Source organism: Hemibagrus wyckioides, linkage group LG12 (genome assembly GCF_019097595.1).
Source record: "Hemibagrus wyckioides isolate EC202008001 linkage group LG12, SWU_Hwy_1.0, whole genome shotgun sequence".
In the NCBI taxonomy this organism is placed as follows: Eukaryota; Metazoa; Chordata; class Actinopteri; order Siluriformes; family Bagridae; genus Hemibagrus; species Hemibagrus wyckioides.
The window spans coordinates 2,721,455-2,740,026 of record NC_080721.1 but is presented as its reverse complement, the minus strand read 5'-3'; the positions used below and the strand labels follow the sequence as shown (position 1 = coordinate 2,740,026).

General features: G+C 43.5%; 1 protein-coding gene across 1 annotated transcript; it reads left to right on the top strand.

Moving 5' to 3' along the window:
* The first annotated feature begins 5,880 nt into the window (after positions 1–5,880).
* Positions 5,881–11,303, top strand: crabp2b (cellular retinoic acid binding protein 2, b). The gene is made up of 4 exons (XM_058404311.1): positions 5,881–6,053; positions 7,787–7,965; positions 8,767–8,883; positions 10,127–11,303. Exons 1-4 carry the CDS (start codon positions 5,966–5,968, stop codon positions 10,175–10,177), a joined length of 435 nt encoding a protein of 144 aa, XP_058260294.1. The 5' UTR covers positions 5,881–5,965; the 3' UTR covers positions 10,178–11,303.
* The last annotated feature ends 7,269 nt before the right edge of the window (positions 11,304–18,572 follow it).

Sequence of the window (18,572 nt, the reverse complement as noted above, 5' to 3'; positions counted from 1 at the left end):
CTAACATGCTGTAAAGTGAGTGGGGGGGCTAAGATGCTGTAAAGTGAGTGGGGGGGCTAACATGCTGTAAAGTGAGTGGACAGGGCTAACATGCTGTAAAGTGAGTGGGGGGGCTAACATGCTGTAAAGTGAGTGGACAGGGCTAACATGCTGTAAAGTGAGTGGACAGGGCTAACATGCTGTAAAGTGAGTGGACAGGGCTAACATGCTGTAAAGTGAGTGGGGGGCTAACATGCTGTAAAGTGAGTGGACAGGGCTAACATGCTGTAAAGTGAGTGGGTGGGGCTGACATGCTGTAAAGTGAGTGGGTGGGGCTGACATGCTGTAAAGTGAGTGGGTGGGGCTGACATGCTGTAAAGTGAGTGGACAGGGCTAACATGCTGTAAAGTGAGTGGACAGGGCTAACATGCTGTAAAGTGAGTGGACAGGGCTAACATGCTGTAAAGTGAGTGGGGGGGCTAACATGCTGTAAAGTGAGTGGGGGGCTAACATGCTGTAAAGTGAGTGGGGGGCTAACATGCTGTAAAGTGAATGTGTGGGGCTAACATGCTGTAAAGTGAGTGGGGGGGCTAACATGCTGTAAAGTGAGTGGACAGGGCTAACATGCTGTAAAGTGAGTGGTCGGGGCTAACATGCTGTAAAGTGAGTGGACAGGGCTAACATGCTGTAAAGTGAGTGGACAGGGCTAAGATGCTGTAAAGTGAGTGGACAGGGCTAACATGCTGTAAAGTGAGTGGGGGGCTAACATGCTGTAAAGCGAGTGGTCGGGGCTAACATGCTGTAAAGTGAGTGGACAGGGCTAACATGCTGTAAAGTGAGTGGGGGGGGCTAACATGCTGTAAAGTGAGTGGGGGGGCTAACATGCTGTAAAGTGAGTGGGGGGGCTAACATGCTGTAAAGTGAGTGGACAGGGCTAACATGCTGTAAAGTGAGTGGGTGGGGCTGACATGCTGTAAAGTGAGTGGGTGGGGCTAACATCCTGTAAAGTGAGTGTGTGGGGCTAACATACTGTAAAGTGAGTGGGGGGGCTAACATGCTGTAAAGTGAATGGGTGGGGCTAACATGCTGTAAAGTGAATGGGTGGGGCTAACATGCTGTAAAGTGAGTGGGGGGGCTAACATGCTGTAAAGTGAGTGGGGGGGCTAACATGCTGTAAAGTGAGTGGGGGGGCTAACATGCTGTAAAGTGAGTGGGGGGGCTAACATGCTGTAAAGTGAATGGGTGGGGCTAACATGCTGTAAAATGAGTGGGTGTGGCTAACCTGCTGTAAAGTGAGTGGGTGGGGCTAACATGCTGTAAAGTGAGTGGACAGGGCTAACATCCTGTAAAGTGAGTGGGTGGAGCTAACATCCTGTAAAGTGAGTGTGTGGGGCTAACATACTGTAAAGTGAGTGGGGGGGCTAACATGCTGTAAAGTGAATGGGTGGGGCTAACATGCTGTAAAGTGAATGGGTGGGGCTAACATGCTGTAAAGTGAGTGGGGGGGCTAACATGCTGTAAAGTGAGTGGGGGGGCTAACATGCTGTAAAGTGAGTGGACAGGGCTAACATACTGTAAAGTGAGTGGGGGGGCTAACATGCTGTAAAGTGAGTGGGGGGGCTAACATGCTGTAAAGTGAGTGGACAGGGCTAACATGCTGTAAAGTGAGTGGGGGGGCTAACATGCTGTAAAGTGAGTGGGGGGCTAACATGCTGTAAAGTGAGTGGGGGGGCTAACATGCTGTAAAGTGAGAGGACAGGGCTAACATCCTGTAAAGTGAGAGGACGGGGCTAACATCCTGTAAAGTGAGTGGGTGGGGCTAACATCCTGTAAAGTGAGTGTGTGGGGCTAACATACTGTAAAGTGAGTGGGGGGGCTAACATCCTGTAAAGTGAATGGGTGGGGCTAACATCCTGTAAAGTGAGTGGGGGGGGGGCTAACATACTGTAAAGTGAGTGGGGGGGCTAACATACTGTAAAGTGAGTGGGGGGGCTAACGTGCTGTAAGGTGAGGGGGGGGTGCTAACATCCTGTAAAGTGAGTGGGTGGGGCTAACATACTGCAAAGTGAGTGGGGGGCTAACATACTGTAAAGTGAGTGGGGGGGGCTAACATACTGTAAAGTGAGTGGTGGGGCTAACATACTGTAAAGTGAGTGGGGGGGCTAACATACTGTAAAGTGAGTGGGTGTGGCTAACCTGCTGTAAAGTGAGTGGGTGGGGCTAACATGCTGTAAAGTGAATGGGTGGGGCCAACATGCTGTAAAGTGAATGTGTGGGGCCAACATGCTGTAAAGTGAGTGGGTGGGGCTAACATCCTGTAAAGTGAGTGGGTGGGGCTAACATACTGTAAAGTGAGTGGGTGTGGCTAACCTGCTGTAAAGTGAGTGGGTGGGGCTAACCTGCTGTAAAGTGAATGGGTGGGGCTAACATGCTGTAAAATGAGTGGGTGTGGCCAACATGCTGTAAAATGAGTGGGTGTGGCTAACATGCTGCAAAGAGAGTGGGCGGGGCTAGCCTTCTGTAAAGCGAATGGGAGGGGCTAACATGCAGTAAAGTGAGTAAGTGTAAGTGAGTGTAAACTGTGATAAACAGCCTCGTGATGGTAAAAGGCATCATTATGATTCCACACAGGAACGTCTGCTGTCTTCACTTCTCACTTCTCAGTGAATGTCTGAGTCCTCTCTCTCTCTTGCCTCATTAGCACTGGTGTGTGTAGAGCATCAATCACAGTGTGGTGTACGCCGAGTGAGCGACTTCTATCATGGGGCAGTCTGAGCAGCCTCGTGTACGCTGGTGATGAGAACGGATTTTCTCAGGCTGAAGCTGTGATAGCTCATGTAGCACACCGAAAGTTTTTCAGGCCTCATGGGAGGATGTTAAATCTAGCAGAACTGGCCGTGTGTTGTTTCCATTACCTACAGTGTGCAGCTCTCGTCCAGAGGCTTGAGCATGACAGATCTTTTAAAAATGCGTCACTGGAACATGGAATATTACTTACCGCCAGTGTTTATATGGACCATTAAATCGTTTGTTTTGTTGTTGTTAAAACTTCACATAAACAGTGGTTATAATAGACAGCCACTATTTGTCTATGCTTCAGTTAAATGGACAAAAGCTTCACGAAAAAGCTCTTTGACACCACAAGACAGATGGGATGTGTTTTCTGAACGAAGAGAAAAGAAACAGAGAATAATATAAAGTACTACAGATATACACTATATTGCCAAAAGTATTCGCTCACCTGCCTTGACTCGCATATGAACTTAAGTGACATCCCATTCCTAATCCATAGGGTTCAATATGACGTCGGTCCACCCTTTGCAGCTATAACAGCTTCAACTCTTCTGGGAAGGCTGTCCACAAGGTTTAGGAGTGTGTTTATGGGAATTTTTGACCATTCTTCCAGAAGCGCATTTGTGAGGTCACACACTGATGTTGGACAAGAAGGCCTGGCTCACAGTCTCCGCTCTAATTCATCCCAAAGGTGTTCTATTGGGTTGAGGTCAGGACTCTGTGCAGGCCAGTCAAGTTCATCCACACCAGACTCTGTCATCCATGTCTTTATGGACCTTGCTTTGTGCACTGGTGCACAGTCATGTTGGAAGAGGAAGGGGCCAGCTCCAAACTGTTCCCACAAAGTTGGGAGCATGGAATTGTCCAAAATGTCTTGGTATGCTGAAGCATTCAGAGTTCCTTTCACTGGAACTAAGGGGCCAAGCCCAGCTCCTGAAAAACAACCCCACACCATAATCCCCCCTCCACCAAACTTTACACTTGGCACAATGCAGTCAGACAAGTACCGTTCTCCTGGCAACCGCCAAACCCAGACTCGTCCATCAGATTGCCAGATGGAGAAGCGCGATTCGTCACTCCAGAGAACGCGTCTCCACTGCTCTAGAGTCCAGTGGCGGCGTGCTTTACACCACTGCATCCGACGCTTTGCATTGCACTTGGTGATGTATGGCTTGGATGCAGCTGTTCGGCCATGGAAACCCATTCCATGAAGCTCTCTGCGCACTGTTCTTGAGCTAATCTGAAGGCCACATGAAGTTTGGAGGTCTGTAGCGATTGACTCTGCAGAAAGTTGGTGACCTCTTCGCACTATGCGCCTCAGCATCCGCTGACCCCGCTCCGTCAGTTTACGTGACCTACCACTTCGTGGCTGAGTTGCTGTCGTTCCCAAACACTTCTACGTTCTTATAATACAGCTGACAGTTGACTGTGGAATATTTAGGAGCGAGGAAATTTCACGACTGGATTTGTTGCACAGGTGGCATCCTATCACAGTTCCACGCTGGAATTCACTGAGCTCCTGAGAGCGACCCATTCTTTCACAAATGTTTGTAAAAACAGTCTGCATGCCTAGGTGCTTGATTTTATACACCTGTGGCCATGGAAGTGATTGGAACACCTGATTCTGATTATTTGGATGGGTGAGCGAATACTTTTGGCAATATAGTGTATAACTACAGAATACCAGAGTTATTTAAAATCACATCACTGAAAACAGTGACACCAGTCAAACACTAATCAGGCATAACATTATGACCACCTGCCTAATATTGTCTTGGTCCCCCTTTTCCCTGACCCGTCCTGCACTGTGTATTCTGACCCCTTTCTATCAGAACCAGCATTAACTTCTTCAGCAGTTTGAGCAACAGTAGCTCGTCTGTTGGATCGGATCACACGGGCCAGCCTTCACTCCCCACGTCCATCAATGAGCCTTGACCGTCCATGACCCTGTCGCCGGTTCACCACTGTTCCTTCCTTGGACTACTTTTGATAGATACTGACCACTGCAGACCGGGAACACCCCACAAGAGCTGCAGTTTTGGAGATGTTCTGATCCAGTGGTCTAGCCATCACAAATCCTTACACTTGTCCATTTCTCCTGCTTCTAACACATCAACTTGACTCAGGTGATGGACACTAACCCTAGAAATGATCTAGCAGTGATGATAATACAGTGATTTCCTCTCCAATTATTTGCTGTTTAAAGGAATTGTTGCATGTAGGACTGATCATGCATTTCAACATCATGTTGTTATTTACAAAAAAAAGATCTTTAAGGAATCTTTACACTTTGGTAAGGTCATGAGAAAAATTATGAATTAAATGAATATGTGTTAAAAGAATAAAATTAATTGTATTAAGAAAATTTATTTTGTTGTCAAGGTCCCTTGAAAAATATTTTGTTTTCTTTTAAAGCATCTTATTTAATTAAATATCTCAAGAGAGAAAAAAGAAAGCAAAAAATATTTGTATTAAGAAAACAACTTTTTTTGTTTTTTTATTACAGAATCATAAGAAAGATAAGTTGATATTTAAAAGAAGACAAAAGTAAGTCGTAATAACGGAAAAATATATAATAAATCATGAGTATAGAGCATCATAACATCGAGTTCATTAACAATCTGTCTGAGCGGCCAATCAGAGAGAGAGAGAGAGACGGAGGGAGGGAGAGAGAGAGAGAGAGCAAAAGAGAGAGAGAGAGAGAGGGAGGGAGGGAGGGAGGGAGGGAGGGAGAGAGAGAGCGAGAGAGAGAGATGGGGGAGAGGGAGGGAGGGAGGGAGAGAGAGATGGGGGAGAGGGAGCGAGAGAGAGATAGAGGGAGAGAGATGGAGGGAGGGGGGAGGGAGAGAGATGGGGAGAGAGAGAGATGGGGGGAGAAAGGGAGAGATAGATGGAGGGAGAGGGTGGGATGGAGAGAGAAAGACATGGAGGGAAGGAGACAGAGAGAGAGATGGAGGGAGGGAGGGAGGGAGGGGGAGAAAGAAAGCGAAAGATGGGGGGAGGGAGAGAACGGGAGAGGGGAGTGGGAGCGAGAGGGGGGGGGCGAGGGATGGAGAGAGAGAGAAAGAGATGGAGGGAGAGAGAGAGGGAGGGGGAGGAGAGAGAGAGAGAGAGAGAGAGACTGATTAGAGCGCGGGACCTCTGTAAGTTGAACAGTGACCTGGTATAAAGTGGTCGTTTGGAGGAATAATAAATGATCATGAGTGAACCAGTTGCCGATTTTTCTGGAAGCTGGAGAATGAAAAGCTCAGAAAACTTCGAGGAGCTGCTGAAAGCGCTGGGTGAGGATTTCTTTTAAACCTTTATTCACTGAAATGCAAGCAAAAACCCCCCAGAAAGGTCAGTGCACGCGGAGTTTACTGTAATGTTCCAGTTTAATGTCCTGCATGTGAACACGATGCTGCAGAAAAAGCTGGACAGTGCGAGTTTCCTCACCGCTCCTGAGTCCTGCTGTGGGGCTGAGAGAGCACCAGTCTCTCCTTCTACCTCTCCTCTAACACAATGACCCGAGTCCTGGACGAGAAAACCGAGAAATAATCGCAGATGTGGAAATATATCATCGCTCCTTTTGTTCTGAAAGAGTTTCTATAATCAGTTTCTCTCCTTTGTTTCGTGGCCGAGGAGGAAAACTTTTCCCCAAACTTCTGATATGAAAGAATAAAATGGTCCTGCTGGTTTTTTTTAATTCGGGTGTAATATGATAAATCTTAAATATTTCATTCACACTGTAAGGGAAATGCTGTGTAAGTAAATGTGACTCGAATATAGACACAGAGACAATGATTAACCTCTATATATGATGTGAACTAGAATTATACACACTCTGTGGAATAAATTAGCCATAAAAATAATAATGATTATAACCTTGTCAATATGTATTTATTTTTATTTTTATTATTATTTTTTTTTACTTTTATTTATTTATTTATTTACTTATTTATTTATTTATTTATTAGTTTTTATTATTTATTTTAATTTATTTTTTATTTATTTTTATTTTTTCTGCTGCCCCAGGAATCAGCATCAAGCCGGAAATCTTACTCAAGAAAATTTACAAGAGAAATAAAAACTCCTACTAATTTTTTTTTTTTACCTTTTTTCTTTCTTTCTTTTTTTTTTTTTACATTTGATTTACATTTTAAACATTGAATACAATTACAAAAATGATTAAACATTGATTAAAAAGCAAACCAAAAATTTTTTAAATGAGTTGCCAGAATATTTATAATATTAAAATATTCCTTATAACAAAGGATAGATAGATAAATAAATAAATAAATAAATAAATAAATGAAAGCCTGGATTATTTTTGCTCAGTTAAAAATTATTTAATTTTACACTTGATTATGTTTAAATTTAGACTTTTAATTTTAGTAGATTTTGGCCCCATAATTAAAATTTTAATTTAAATAAGATTTTGACATAGTACCTATACTTCTATTTCAGTACCACCTCTGTCAATGACCATGTTTATTATTATTAATTTATTTTTATTGTTGTTAATAATAATAATAATAATAATAATAATAATAATAATTATTATTATTATTATTATTATTATTATTATTATTATATTTTTTTGCTTTGTTATAGTCAGCATTTTGCTCATTTCAGCCTCTTTTTCTTTAACAGCTCTGTATATCCTAATGTTTTTAACATACAGTTTATTTACAAACTTTAATGAAAGTTTCTGAATTTCAGACTTATTCGTGCTCATCATTCGCCGTCTCCCTAAAGTGAATGAAACATTCCTAACAGAACTCCTCCCATGGCTAAATATTTATTCATGACTGGCTATTTCCTTGGCCAAGCCGAGAGAAATGAGGTTCGGTGTATCTGATTTGAATTACTTACAGGAATGTTTATGGGAAAGGCATTCCATTCCATTTAAATGCATTCGGTCAGGAAATCAGGTGACCACAAGAAGCAGGCTTTTGATCCAGCCTTGCTCTTATTCCTTATTCGGTGTGTGTGTGTGTGTGTGTGTGTGTGTGTGTGTGTGTGTTTTCTCTAGGCGTAAATGTCTTTCTGAGGAAAATCGCAGTAACAGCAGCATCCAGGCCCTCAGTTGAGATCAAGCAACAGGGAGAGACTCTGTCCATACAGACGTCCACCAGTGTTCGCACTACTCATGTGTCCTTCACCGTGGGTCAGATCTTCAACGAGACCACTGTAGATGGACGACCGTGCACGGTAACTTGAGTAATTTGGCGTGTCCGAGAAATTTTAGTTTTTATAACTGGACATCTATTCTGTCCTATAAACTAAAACCATCAGATCAGGAGACCTTTCCCCCCAATCCTTACCTGTCCAGTGGGAGTGAGACTGTACCCACTGGAGACTCAACCCAATATGGTCTTACACAATTTTAACCAATCAAAATCAGTCTAACCAATCAGGCTCTGGGTTGCTGGTCAGAAGATTAGGGTTCAAGCCCCAGCACGACCAACTTGCCATTGTTGGGCCCTTGAGCAAGGCCCTCAACCCCCCTCATTCCAAGGGTGCTGTATCATGGCTGACCCTGTGCTCTGACCCCAACCCTCCAAGGATGGGATATGCAAAGAAAGAATTTCCCTGTGCAGTAATGTATATAGTGACAAATAAAGGCTACTTAATTTGAGTAAAGAGTAGTTAGATGAGTTCTGTAGCCCCTTCATGTTTGACCTCTCTGACCAGCAACACGCTTTCACCAACAGAACTCCTACTCACTGTTGTTGCTGTACAGTTCAGTATAAACTCCAGACAGTGTTGTGTGTGGAAATTGGGAGATCAGCAGTCACTCAAAACAACCCTTCTGACACCAACAACCATGCAATGTCACATTTTCTGTTAGAGTGGACAATAACTGAGCTTGATTCTACGCACTGCACTGCTGATACCTGATTGGTTGATTAGATTTAACATCAAATTAACTGAAAGAGCTGGGTTTGAACTCATGTACACATCCAGCCACAACTCAGCTTCTCCGGTCGTTGTCTTTCCTGTCCGATTCAGAGTTTTCCAAAATGGGACACTGACAGAAAGATCACCTGTGAGCAGACGCTTCTGAAAGGTGATGGACCTCAGACGTCCTGGACTCGTGAGCTGAACGATAACGGGGAGCTGGTATTGGTAAGAGAGCCGTGGGTTACTAAACACAGCTTGTCATCCTGTATAGATTGATAGTGCATTTAGAAAGTATTCACACTCACAGATACTTACTAACAAATAAGTAGCCACGCGCATCAATGAGCCTTGGTCACCCATGACCCTGTTACTGGTTCACCACTGTTCCTTCCTTGGTCCACTTTTGATAGATACTGATCACTGCAGACCAGGAACACACCACAAGAGCTGCAGTTTTGGAGATGCTCTGATCCAGTGGTCTAGCCATCACAATTTGGCCCTTCATCAAACTCATTCAAATCCTTACGCTTGTCCATTTTTCCTGCTTCTAACACATCAACTTTGAGGACAAAATGTTCACTTGCTGCCTAATATATCTCACCCACTAACATAATAAAAAATCAGGAAGGAAATAATCAGTCTTATTCATTTCACCTCTCACTTGCTCAGAATGTTATGCCTAGTCGGTGTACCTATGAACCAGGAGTCATTTACTCATGATGATGCTGATGTTTAGGAGGATGATGATTTTTCAGCTCCAAGAGCATTAGTGAGATCAGACACTGATGTTGTAAGAGTGAGGAAGTCTGGGGTTCAGTCGGTGTTCCAGTTCATCCCTAAGGTGGTCAGTGGGGTTGAGGTCAGAGTCAGGAGCTCTGTGCAGGACACTCCAGTTCTTCTACTCCAACCTTAACCTCTATACCATGTCTTCGTGGAGCTCTGTGCTTTGTGTGTGCTGGAACAGGGTTCGGGTCTCTTAGTGTCCAGTGAAGGGAAAATGTACTGCTACCGAATACGAAGACGTTCTATTCAGTTGTGTGCTTTTGTGATGGTCAGAGGTGGTCAGACACACTTTTGCCCATATAGTGTAGTTTGGTTTATTTTAAAAGCCAGCAGAGCTCCTTTGTTAAGAACTTTCTTGGGGTAAGATAGCAGGATAAACCATGTAAATCTCCATAACAACTGCTGTTTATCTTACTTTATTTAATTATCTGAGTGTATAAATGACCACAACATGCAAAAATAATCACTAGAGTTTTTTAGGTCAATGTTAAGATATCGACAATGTGTCAGAGTTATGAAATCACCTCCTGCCCAATGCTGAGGTAGTTTTAAATCTGTGGTAGTGGGATATATATATGGGCGAGTCGAATAACCACAGAAGTACAAGAAGCTAATAGATGGTGCAGGAAGCTGAATCCCAGAGCATCCTTGACTTGACACATTTTGTTCTTGTTCTTTGTTTCAGACTATGAGTGCTGGAGATGTCGTCTGTACTCGTGTCTATGAGCGAGAGTGAGGTCTCACATTTTTGGTCTCTCTCAGTTCATCATTTATTCCGTGGTACAAGTGATCATGTTTGCTGTCTCCTATCAACTGCTACCAGTCTTCTGATATCTCATCGTATATATAATATCATTGTGTTTACAGCACAGTGCAAAAGTATTTGCCCCTTCTATCTTTGCATATTGGTCACACATTATTGTTTCAGATTCTCATCTAAACTGAATCTAAAGAAAATATTTTTACAGATTTCCAAACTCCAGGAGAGATGATAAAGTAAAATTATGGACATATATAAATCTGGAAAGACTTACTATATTCTCTATGGTTCAGGGATTCCACAGTACGAACATTATCTACAAATAGCAGTGGTGGTACCTCAAGTGGTTAAGGCTCTGGGTTGTTGACCAGAAGATTGGGGTTTGAGCCCCAGCACTGCCAAACTGCCAATGTTGGGCCCTTGAGCAAGGCCCCCAACCCACCCTGCTCCAAGGGCCCTTGTCAAACTCGCTCAAATCCTTACACTTGTCCATTTTTCCTTCTAACACATCAACTTTGAGGACAAACTTCACTTCACCTCTCACTGCTCAGAATGTTATTACTGATCGGTGTATGGCTCTCATTAGCACAGCATCATCATCCTACGCACAGTGAAACATGGTGGTGGTAGTGGGATGGTGTGGAGATACTTTGCTGCTTGAGGGCCTGAGAAATTGACTAATAATTGATAGAACTATGAAATCTGCTCCTACTGAGTTTGAGTTTGCACAAGAGCAGATCATCCACTGAATGAATGAAATCCTGAACCCCAGTGAGATGCAGCTCATGTTAGAAAGCTCTTCAGTGGGCCAGAATTCCTCCTTTTAGTAACCTAAAAGACTGATCACAAGCATTTGGTTGGAGATGATGCAATGGGGGGGGAATTACTTTTTTCCATTTAGTGATATAGCTTTAAACACTGCTCTTCTTGTCTTGTATTACATTTTGTCTGAGGAACCGAAGCCATTTTGTGTGACAAATATGCAAAATAGAAAAAAGCACTAAGAGTAAGTGTGTGCGTGTGTGTGTCTTAAACCCTGTATTTTGGCCAGTTCTTGACCACAATTCTGCATGATTTATTGTCTAATATTCAATAAAACCATTGTTACAAACATTTGACGTATCTGAAAGAAACACATGGTTTAATATATGTCTAAGCAAATAGTGCTTAATATATTATATATTACTGTTACTTCAAAGTCAAGTATAATATTAATAGATTAGATTTACAAGATAAGACAGTTCTTGGTAATAGACTCGAGCCTGGTGCAGATTAGCAGTGTAATCTTTTCCTCTTGCATACACTTAAATAGCCAAAAGTTTTGGGACACCCCTCTAAATGATTGAATCCAGGTGTTGTTTTTCAGGGCCTGGGCTCGGCCCCTTAGTTCCAGTGAAAGGAACTCTTAATGCTTCAGCTTCATACCAAGACATTTTGGACAATTTCATGCTCTTTGTGGGAACAGTTTGGGGATGACCCCTTCCTGTTCCAACATGACTGCACACCAGCGACCAAAGCAAGGTCCATAAAGACATGGATGAGTGAGTTTGGTGTGGAGGAACTTCACAGAGTCCTGACCTCAACCCCACAGAACACCTTTGGGATGAATTAGAGCAGAGACTGAATTCAATGGTTTGGAGGGGTGTCCCAAAACTTTTGGCAATATTGTGTATTTACTCTTTCCCAAGATACACATTATGTGCACAGTTCTGTAATTATTCTTTGGTTTAAAATTTCTGTTCCGGCAAGAAAATTTTTAAAACATCCTGAGCAGGAACGTTTGGGAAATGTGTAAAGCAGTCGAAAGGAATTTATTATAACAGACAGAAAATTTTATTTCTGATCAGGAAAAAAAAAAAATCGGAAGGTGTGACATTACAACATCTGTCCAAAAAGGGGGAAAAGAATCCCTAAAGCTCTACTAGACTGGAAGTCAGACAAGCGCTGCATTGACATAGTGACTCATTACAGGAGTATGAGAGACAAAATAAGTCTGGATTTCCATCTTAAAACAAACACAAAAGTCTAAAAGGCAGAAACACGATGCGAGAGACATTATTAAAAGATTCATGTACACTCAGATTCATGTGAGATTTATTTGACTACAGTGCAGGGCAAATATTTACCAAGAAAAGGGAAAGCGGTGTTAAATTTCGACGATGTTAATGGTCGTGTTGTATTACAGCGGGTCACTGACTTCTTTCTCTGGAAGCACTTTCTTCTGGTTGGGGGTTTGAATGGGGCCCTGTTTTCTTCTCCCACTAATCTAAACCATACAGACTGGAAACAGGGTACGAAACCCACAAACCTGCCTAGAACATGCTTCCATCCCCTTCCTGTTGCCACAGCAACTGGGCACATTCCTGAGACGGTGATGTCATGCGGCCGTGTAGCGCCCGATGATTGGCCGGGGAATGTTTTTTATTTTTTTTATTTTTTTGGTGAAGAAGAAGGTGAGGCTGCGCCACAAAAACCAAACCAGTGTTAAATTAAAGCATTACAAGGGTTTGCATGCTTTTTCAATCATTTATAGGCCCATAATCCACAATCTTATACGGTATATTTAATCAAATTAGTTCATATGCAATGTATTGACCTTGAATTCACTAAAAGCCTATTCTTATAGTTATAGTCATAGTTAATCATGTGAAATAAAAATAATTTATTTACATGTGCTGTTGCGATGCAGACGTTGTTTTTATATATCTGCGTAAAATGGTAGCAAACTTTTTTTAACCCCTCTGTACATCAGGGACATTACAGATTTTATTACAATATTCCAAATAAACCACTTTTAATACCCTTTTAAACATTCTCTCCTTCCTGGATGGAAAGGAAAACCGGACTTCTCTCTTCTGGAGGTCACCCAGTAGGGGTCGATAATAAATCATTACTCCTTTACAGATGCATACTGTTAGGTTTATGTGTGTGGAAATGTTCGATATGGGAATATTGTGAATAGGAAAGATTTGATGAAGCAAGGGGGAAATCGAATTTTGGGAGGTTTTAAACCGTTCATGGCAAAATAGGATCACAGATGAAGAAGATTGAGAGATCTATACTCAGTATAATAATATAATATAGTGTAGTTAATGTTGTTGATTTTTCAGCTGCTCCCTACGTGTGTGAGGGGTCGCCACAGCAGACCAACTGGTCCAACAACAGGTTGGCACAGGTTTTACAGACAGAGGGAGGGAGGGTGGGAGGGAGAGAGAGAGAGAGAGAGAGAGAGAGAGAGAGACAGACAGACCAATGGATGGATGGATGGATGGATGGAGGGGGGGGGGTCATCAAGACCTTTAAATAATCCAAACTGATCAAAACAATGAAACAGCTTTTTATTCCAAGGGTTAAGAAGTGGGCACTGCATCATGGCTGACCCTGCTCTCTGACCCCAACCCCCCAAGATGGGATATGAGAGAAAGAATTTCACTGTGCAGTAATGTATATGTGACAAATAAAACCAACTTGGGCACAATGAAGTGTAGCAGCAAATAAAGTAAAAAATAATATTGGGAGCAAAAAATAAAGAGTTTCATGAATAGAAAGAGTCTAAAAGGCAGGTATACAGTGGTAGTGAATCATTCTGGTTTAGATGTTTCATTAGTCCCAGGGGAACATTGTGAGGCAGCAGGGTGTTGGCCTCCTCAGAGAAGAAACTGTATGAACGTTGACGTGTGAACACTTTGAGGAACTGGACCCCATACACCCAGTATTACTCCCAGTTTTCCCAGAACAGAATCCTGAGGTGCTGACCATAAGACTGAATCCATGACTAAAATATTTTGTATTGTGTCAGTATGAGCTCAGATGTTGAGTTTCTACCTTTTTCTAGGAGCTTGGAGATTCTCTATAGTGTGATCAGGTCAAAGGTCAAGATCAGGTTTTTTATAATCATGAATTCTGCTATTCCATATTATTGTATTAGCTATGCTAATTCTGTTAGATTTCCTCTTTTCTCAGCTTCAACATATCTTGCTTTTCTCCCATCGACAGTCTATATGGTGTTTTATATATATATATATATATATACATACATACAGTATCTCACCAAAGTGAGTACACCCCTCATTTTTGTAAATATTTTATTATATCTTTTCATGTGACAACACTGAAGAAATGCCACTCTGCTCCAATGTAAAGTAGTGAGTGTCCAGCCTGTATAACAGTGTAAATTTGCTGTCCCCTCAAAATAACTCAACACACAGCCATTAATGTCTAAACCATTGGCAACAAAAGTGACTACACCCCTAAGTGGAAATGTCCAAATTGGGCCCAAAGTGTCAATATTTTGTGTGGCTTCACAGAGACATCACAGAGCTGGTGGATGTTAGAGACCTTGCGCTCCCCCACCTTAAGGTTTAGGTCTGGAGACATGCTTGGCCAGTCCATCACCTTTACCCTCAGCTTCTTTAGCAAGGCAGTGGTCGTCTTGGAGGTGTGTTTGGGGTCATCATGTTGGAATACTGCCCTGCGGCCCAGTCTCCGAAGGAAGAGGATCATGCTCTGCTTCAGTATGTCACAGTACATGTTGGCATTCATGGTTCCCTCAGTGAACTGTAGCTCCCCAGTGCCGGCAGCACTCATGCAGGCCCGGACCAGGACACTCCCACCACCATGCTTGACTGTAGGCAAGACACACTTGTCTTTGTACTCCTCACCTGGTTGCCGCCTCACACGCTTGACACCATCTGAACCAAATAAGTTTATCTTGGTCTCATCGAACCACAGGACATGGTTCCAGTAATCCATGCCCTTAGTCTGCTTGTCTTCAGCAAACTGTATGCAGGCTTTCTTGTGCAGCATCTTTAGTAGAGGCTTCCTTCTGGGACGACAGCCATGCAGACCAATTTGATGCAGTGTGTGGCGTATGGTCTGAGCACTGACAGGCTGACCCCCCACCCTTCTGACATGCTGACCCCCCACCCCTCTGACCGGCTGACCCCCCACCCCTCTGACCGGCTGACCCGCCACCCCTCTGACAGGCTGACCCCCCACCCCTTCAACCTCTGCAGCAATGCTGGCAGCACTCATACGTCTATTTCCCAAAGACAACCTCCGGATATGATGCTGAGCACGTGCACTCAACTTCTTTGGTGGACCGTGGTGAGGCCTGTTCTGAGTAGAACCTGTCCTGTAAAACCGCTGTATGGTCTTGCCCACCGTGCTGCAGCTCAGTTTCAGGGTCTTGGCAATCTTCTTATAGCCTAGGCCATCTTTATGTAGAGCAACAATTCTTTTCTTCAGATCCTCAGAGAGTTCTTTGCCATGAGGTGCCATGTTGAACTTCCAGTGACCAGTATGAGAGAGTGTGAGAGCGATAACACCAAATTTAACACACCTGCTCCCCATTCACACCTGAGACCTTGTAACACTAACGAGTCACATGACACCGGGGAGGGGAAATGGCTAATTGGGCCCGATTTGGACATTTCCACTTAGGGGTGTATTCACTTTTGTTGCCAACGGTTTAGACATTAATGGATTCATTCATCTGTTCATAGATTTCAGTTCAGCATTCAACACAATCATCCCTCAGCAGCTGATTAAGAAACTGAGTCTCCTGGGCCTGAACACCTCTCTCTGCAACTGGATCCTGGATTTCCTGACTGGGAGACCTCAGTCAGTCCGGATAGGGAGCAGTATCTCCAGCACCACCACACTGAACACTGGAGCACCTCAGGGCTGTGTGCTCAGTCCATTGCTGTTCACTCTGCTGACTCACGACTGTGCAGCAATGCACAGCTCCAACCACATCGTCAAGTTCGCTGATGACACGACCGTGGTGAGTCTCATCAGCAAGAACCACGAGTCAGCATACAGAGAGGAGGTGCAACATCTAACAGCCTGGTGCAGAGCCAACAACCTCTCCCTGAACGTCGACAAGACCAAAGAGATGGTTGTTGACTTCAGGAGAGCACAGTGTGACCATTCTCCGCTGTCCATCGATGGCTCCTCTGTGGAGATCGTCAAGAGCATCAAATTCCTTGGTGTCCATCTGGCGGAGAACTTCACCTGGTCACTCAACACCAGCTCCATCACCAAGAAAGCCCAGCAGCGCCTCTACTTCCTGAGGAGGCTGAGGAAAGCCCATCTCCCTTCCCCCATCCTGACTGTGTTCTACAGAGGGACCATCGAGAGCGTCCTGAGCAGCTGCATCACTGCCTGGTTTGGGAACTGCACCATCTTGGATCGCAAGACCCTTCAGCGGATAGTGAGGACAGCTGAGAAGATCATCGGAGTCTCTCTCCCCTCTATCACAGACATTTACACCGCACGCTGCATCCGCAAAGCCAACAGCATTGTGGCTGACCCCACACACCCCTCACACCCTCTTCACCCTCCTGCCATCTGGAAAGAGGTACCGGAGCATTCGGGCCCTCACAACCAGACTGTGTAACAGTTTCTTTCCTTTTCCCAGTAGAACTGAACTGTTCTACACTCTCACACACACTCTCACTCAGGACTGAACTGTTCTACACTCTCACACACACTCTCACTCAGGACTGAACTGTTCTACACTCTCACACACACTCTCACTCAGGACTGAACTGTTCTACACTCTCACACACACTCTCACTAGGACTGAACTGTTCTACACTCTCTCACACACACACACACACACACTCTCACTCAGGACTGAACTGTATATTAACTCTCTGTCTCTCTCACACACAGATACACACACTCTCTCTTGACTGTGTGGACGCACACACACACACACACACACATAATTTATACTGTTCATTACTTACTGCACTACCTCTACCTGTCATCCGCTGCTATAGTTATATTTATGTTTATTCTATTTGCACTACCTCAACCGCTGCTGTGTATTTTTGCACAGTATTTTTGCATAATACTTTTTTTTATTTTTTACATCATTTCACTTTATCTATTTTATTTCACTTACATTCCAGTACACGTTCTTTTATTTCTCTTCAGCGCTAAGTGTCCTGTGTTCTTTTGTGTTGTCTTTATTGTATTTATTGTCTTTTTGCACTGTCTTGTCTATGCTCTGTTTGCACCTAGCTGCACACTGTGCACTTTACGTGGCTAAGACAAACTTCTGTCCTAGCTCTGTGGTGTTGTTTGTTGTTTTGTGTTGAACTTGTTGTTGTATGTTTATGTAGCACCAGGTCCTGGAGAAACGTTGTTTCATTTCACTATGTACTGCGCCAGCTATATGTGGTTGAAATGACAATAAAAGCTTCTTGAATCTTGAATCTTGAATGTCTGTGTGTTGAGTTATTTTGAGGGGACAGCAAATTTACACTGTTATACAGGCTGTACACTCACTACTGTACATTGTAGCAGAGTGTCATTTCTTCAGTGTTGTCACATGAAAAGATATAATAAAATATTTACACAAATGAGGGGTGTACTCACTTTGGTGAGATACTGTATATATATTCACTTATTTAAATATGGTGACTCTTATATGATAAGAAAAGAGAAAAAATGCATCTCAGAGGATGACAGCTAACACGTGCTTCCTCTGAGACACATGACACTGACCACCAACGGAGTAACACATTCAGAAGAACGCACCATCTGGATGATGTGCACAGTTGGCTAGTGTCACTGTGACTGACAGGTGAGAGAGAGTAACACTATCTCACCCAGCCAGACAGAACAGTTTTTATATCACTTCCTCGGCTCCTGGCTGTGGCATTGTCAAGACTTAAACTTGTGATCTCATGAATCAAGGGGTTTTCTGGTGCAGCAAATATCACTTCTTGGCACTGTAATAACGGACATGGAGTCAATTTAGCCATCATCCACAGAGAACAGATGGAGTTGCCTGTCCTGCCTTGTCATGAATCGTTCTTATCCGAAATTTGCCCGTAATCCCTTTCCTAAAGCTTTACTGAAATGCTTTAGGCTTTATCCCTGAAATGTTTTGTCCCTTTTGTGCTGGAGAAATTGTTTGGTGATCTTCTGAAGCTTAACAACCTGTATGAATAGCTCAAGTCAGTCTTAAAGACATTCTTTCACAGATTTTCACACAGTTGTTGATCTTACGGCTACTCCCTACATGTGTGAGGGGTCAGCACACTGGACCAACTAGTCCACACAACAACTTGGCACAGGTTCTACACCAGAAGCCCGTTCTGACACAACCCTCCCACTACATCCAGTGGCTGGGGGTGTGGGCACTGGCTAGGAATCGAACCCGGGCCTTCCACATGGTAGACAAGAAACCTACCACTGAGCCACCAGTGCCAAGTAAGTAAGTAAGTAAGTAAGTAAGTAAGTAAGTAAGTAAGTAAATAAATAAATAAAAAATGGTCATCGACTGCTGGACAGTTCTTTTCAAGAACACCAGAGGGCGGTCTTGCAGAGTTTCTTTATGTCATGTTCCCATGTG

What these genes read in the sequence shown, in the direction of transcription:
- crabp2b (XM_058404311.1), top strand. Translation starts at nt 5,966, where the DNA reads ATGATCATGAGTGAACCAGTTGCCGATTTTTCTGGAAGCTGGAGAATG. An exon ending in GGAGCTGCTGAAAGCGCTGG is followed by an intron (nt 6,054 to 7,786) that starts GTGAGGATTTCT and finishes TGTTTTCTCTAG; the next exon opens with GCGTAAATGTCTTTCTGAGG. An exon ending in ATAACGGGGAGCTGGTATTG is followed by an intron (nt 8,884 to 10,126) that starts GTAAGAGAGCCG and finishes TCTTTGTTTCAG; the next exon opens with ACTATGAGTGCTGGAGATGT.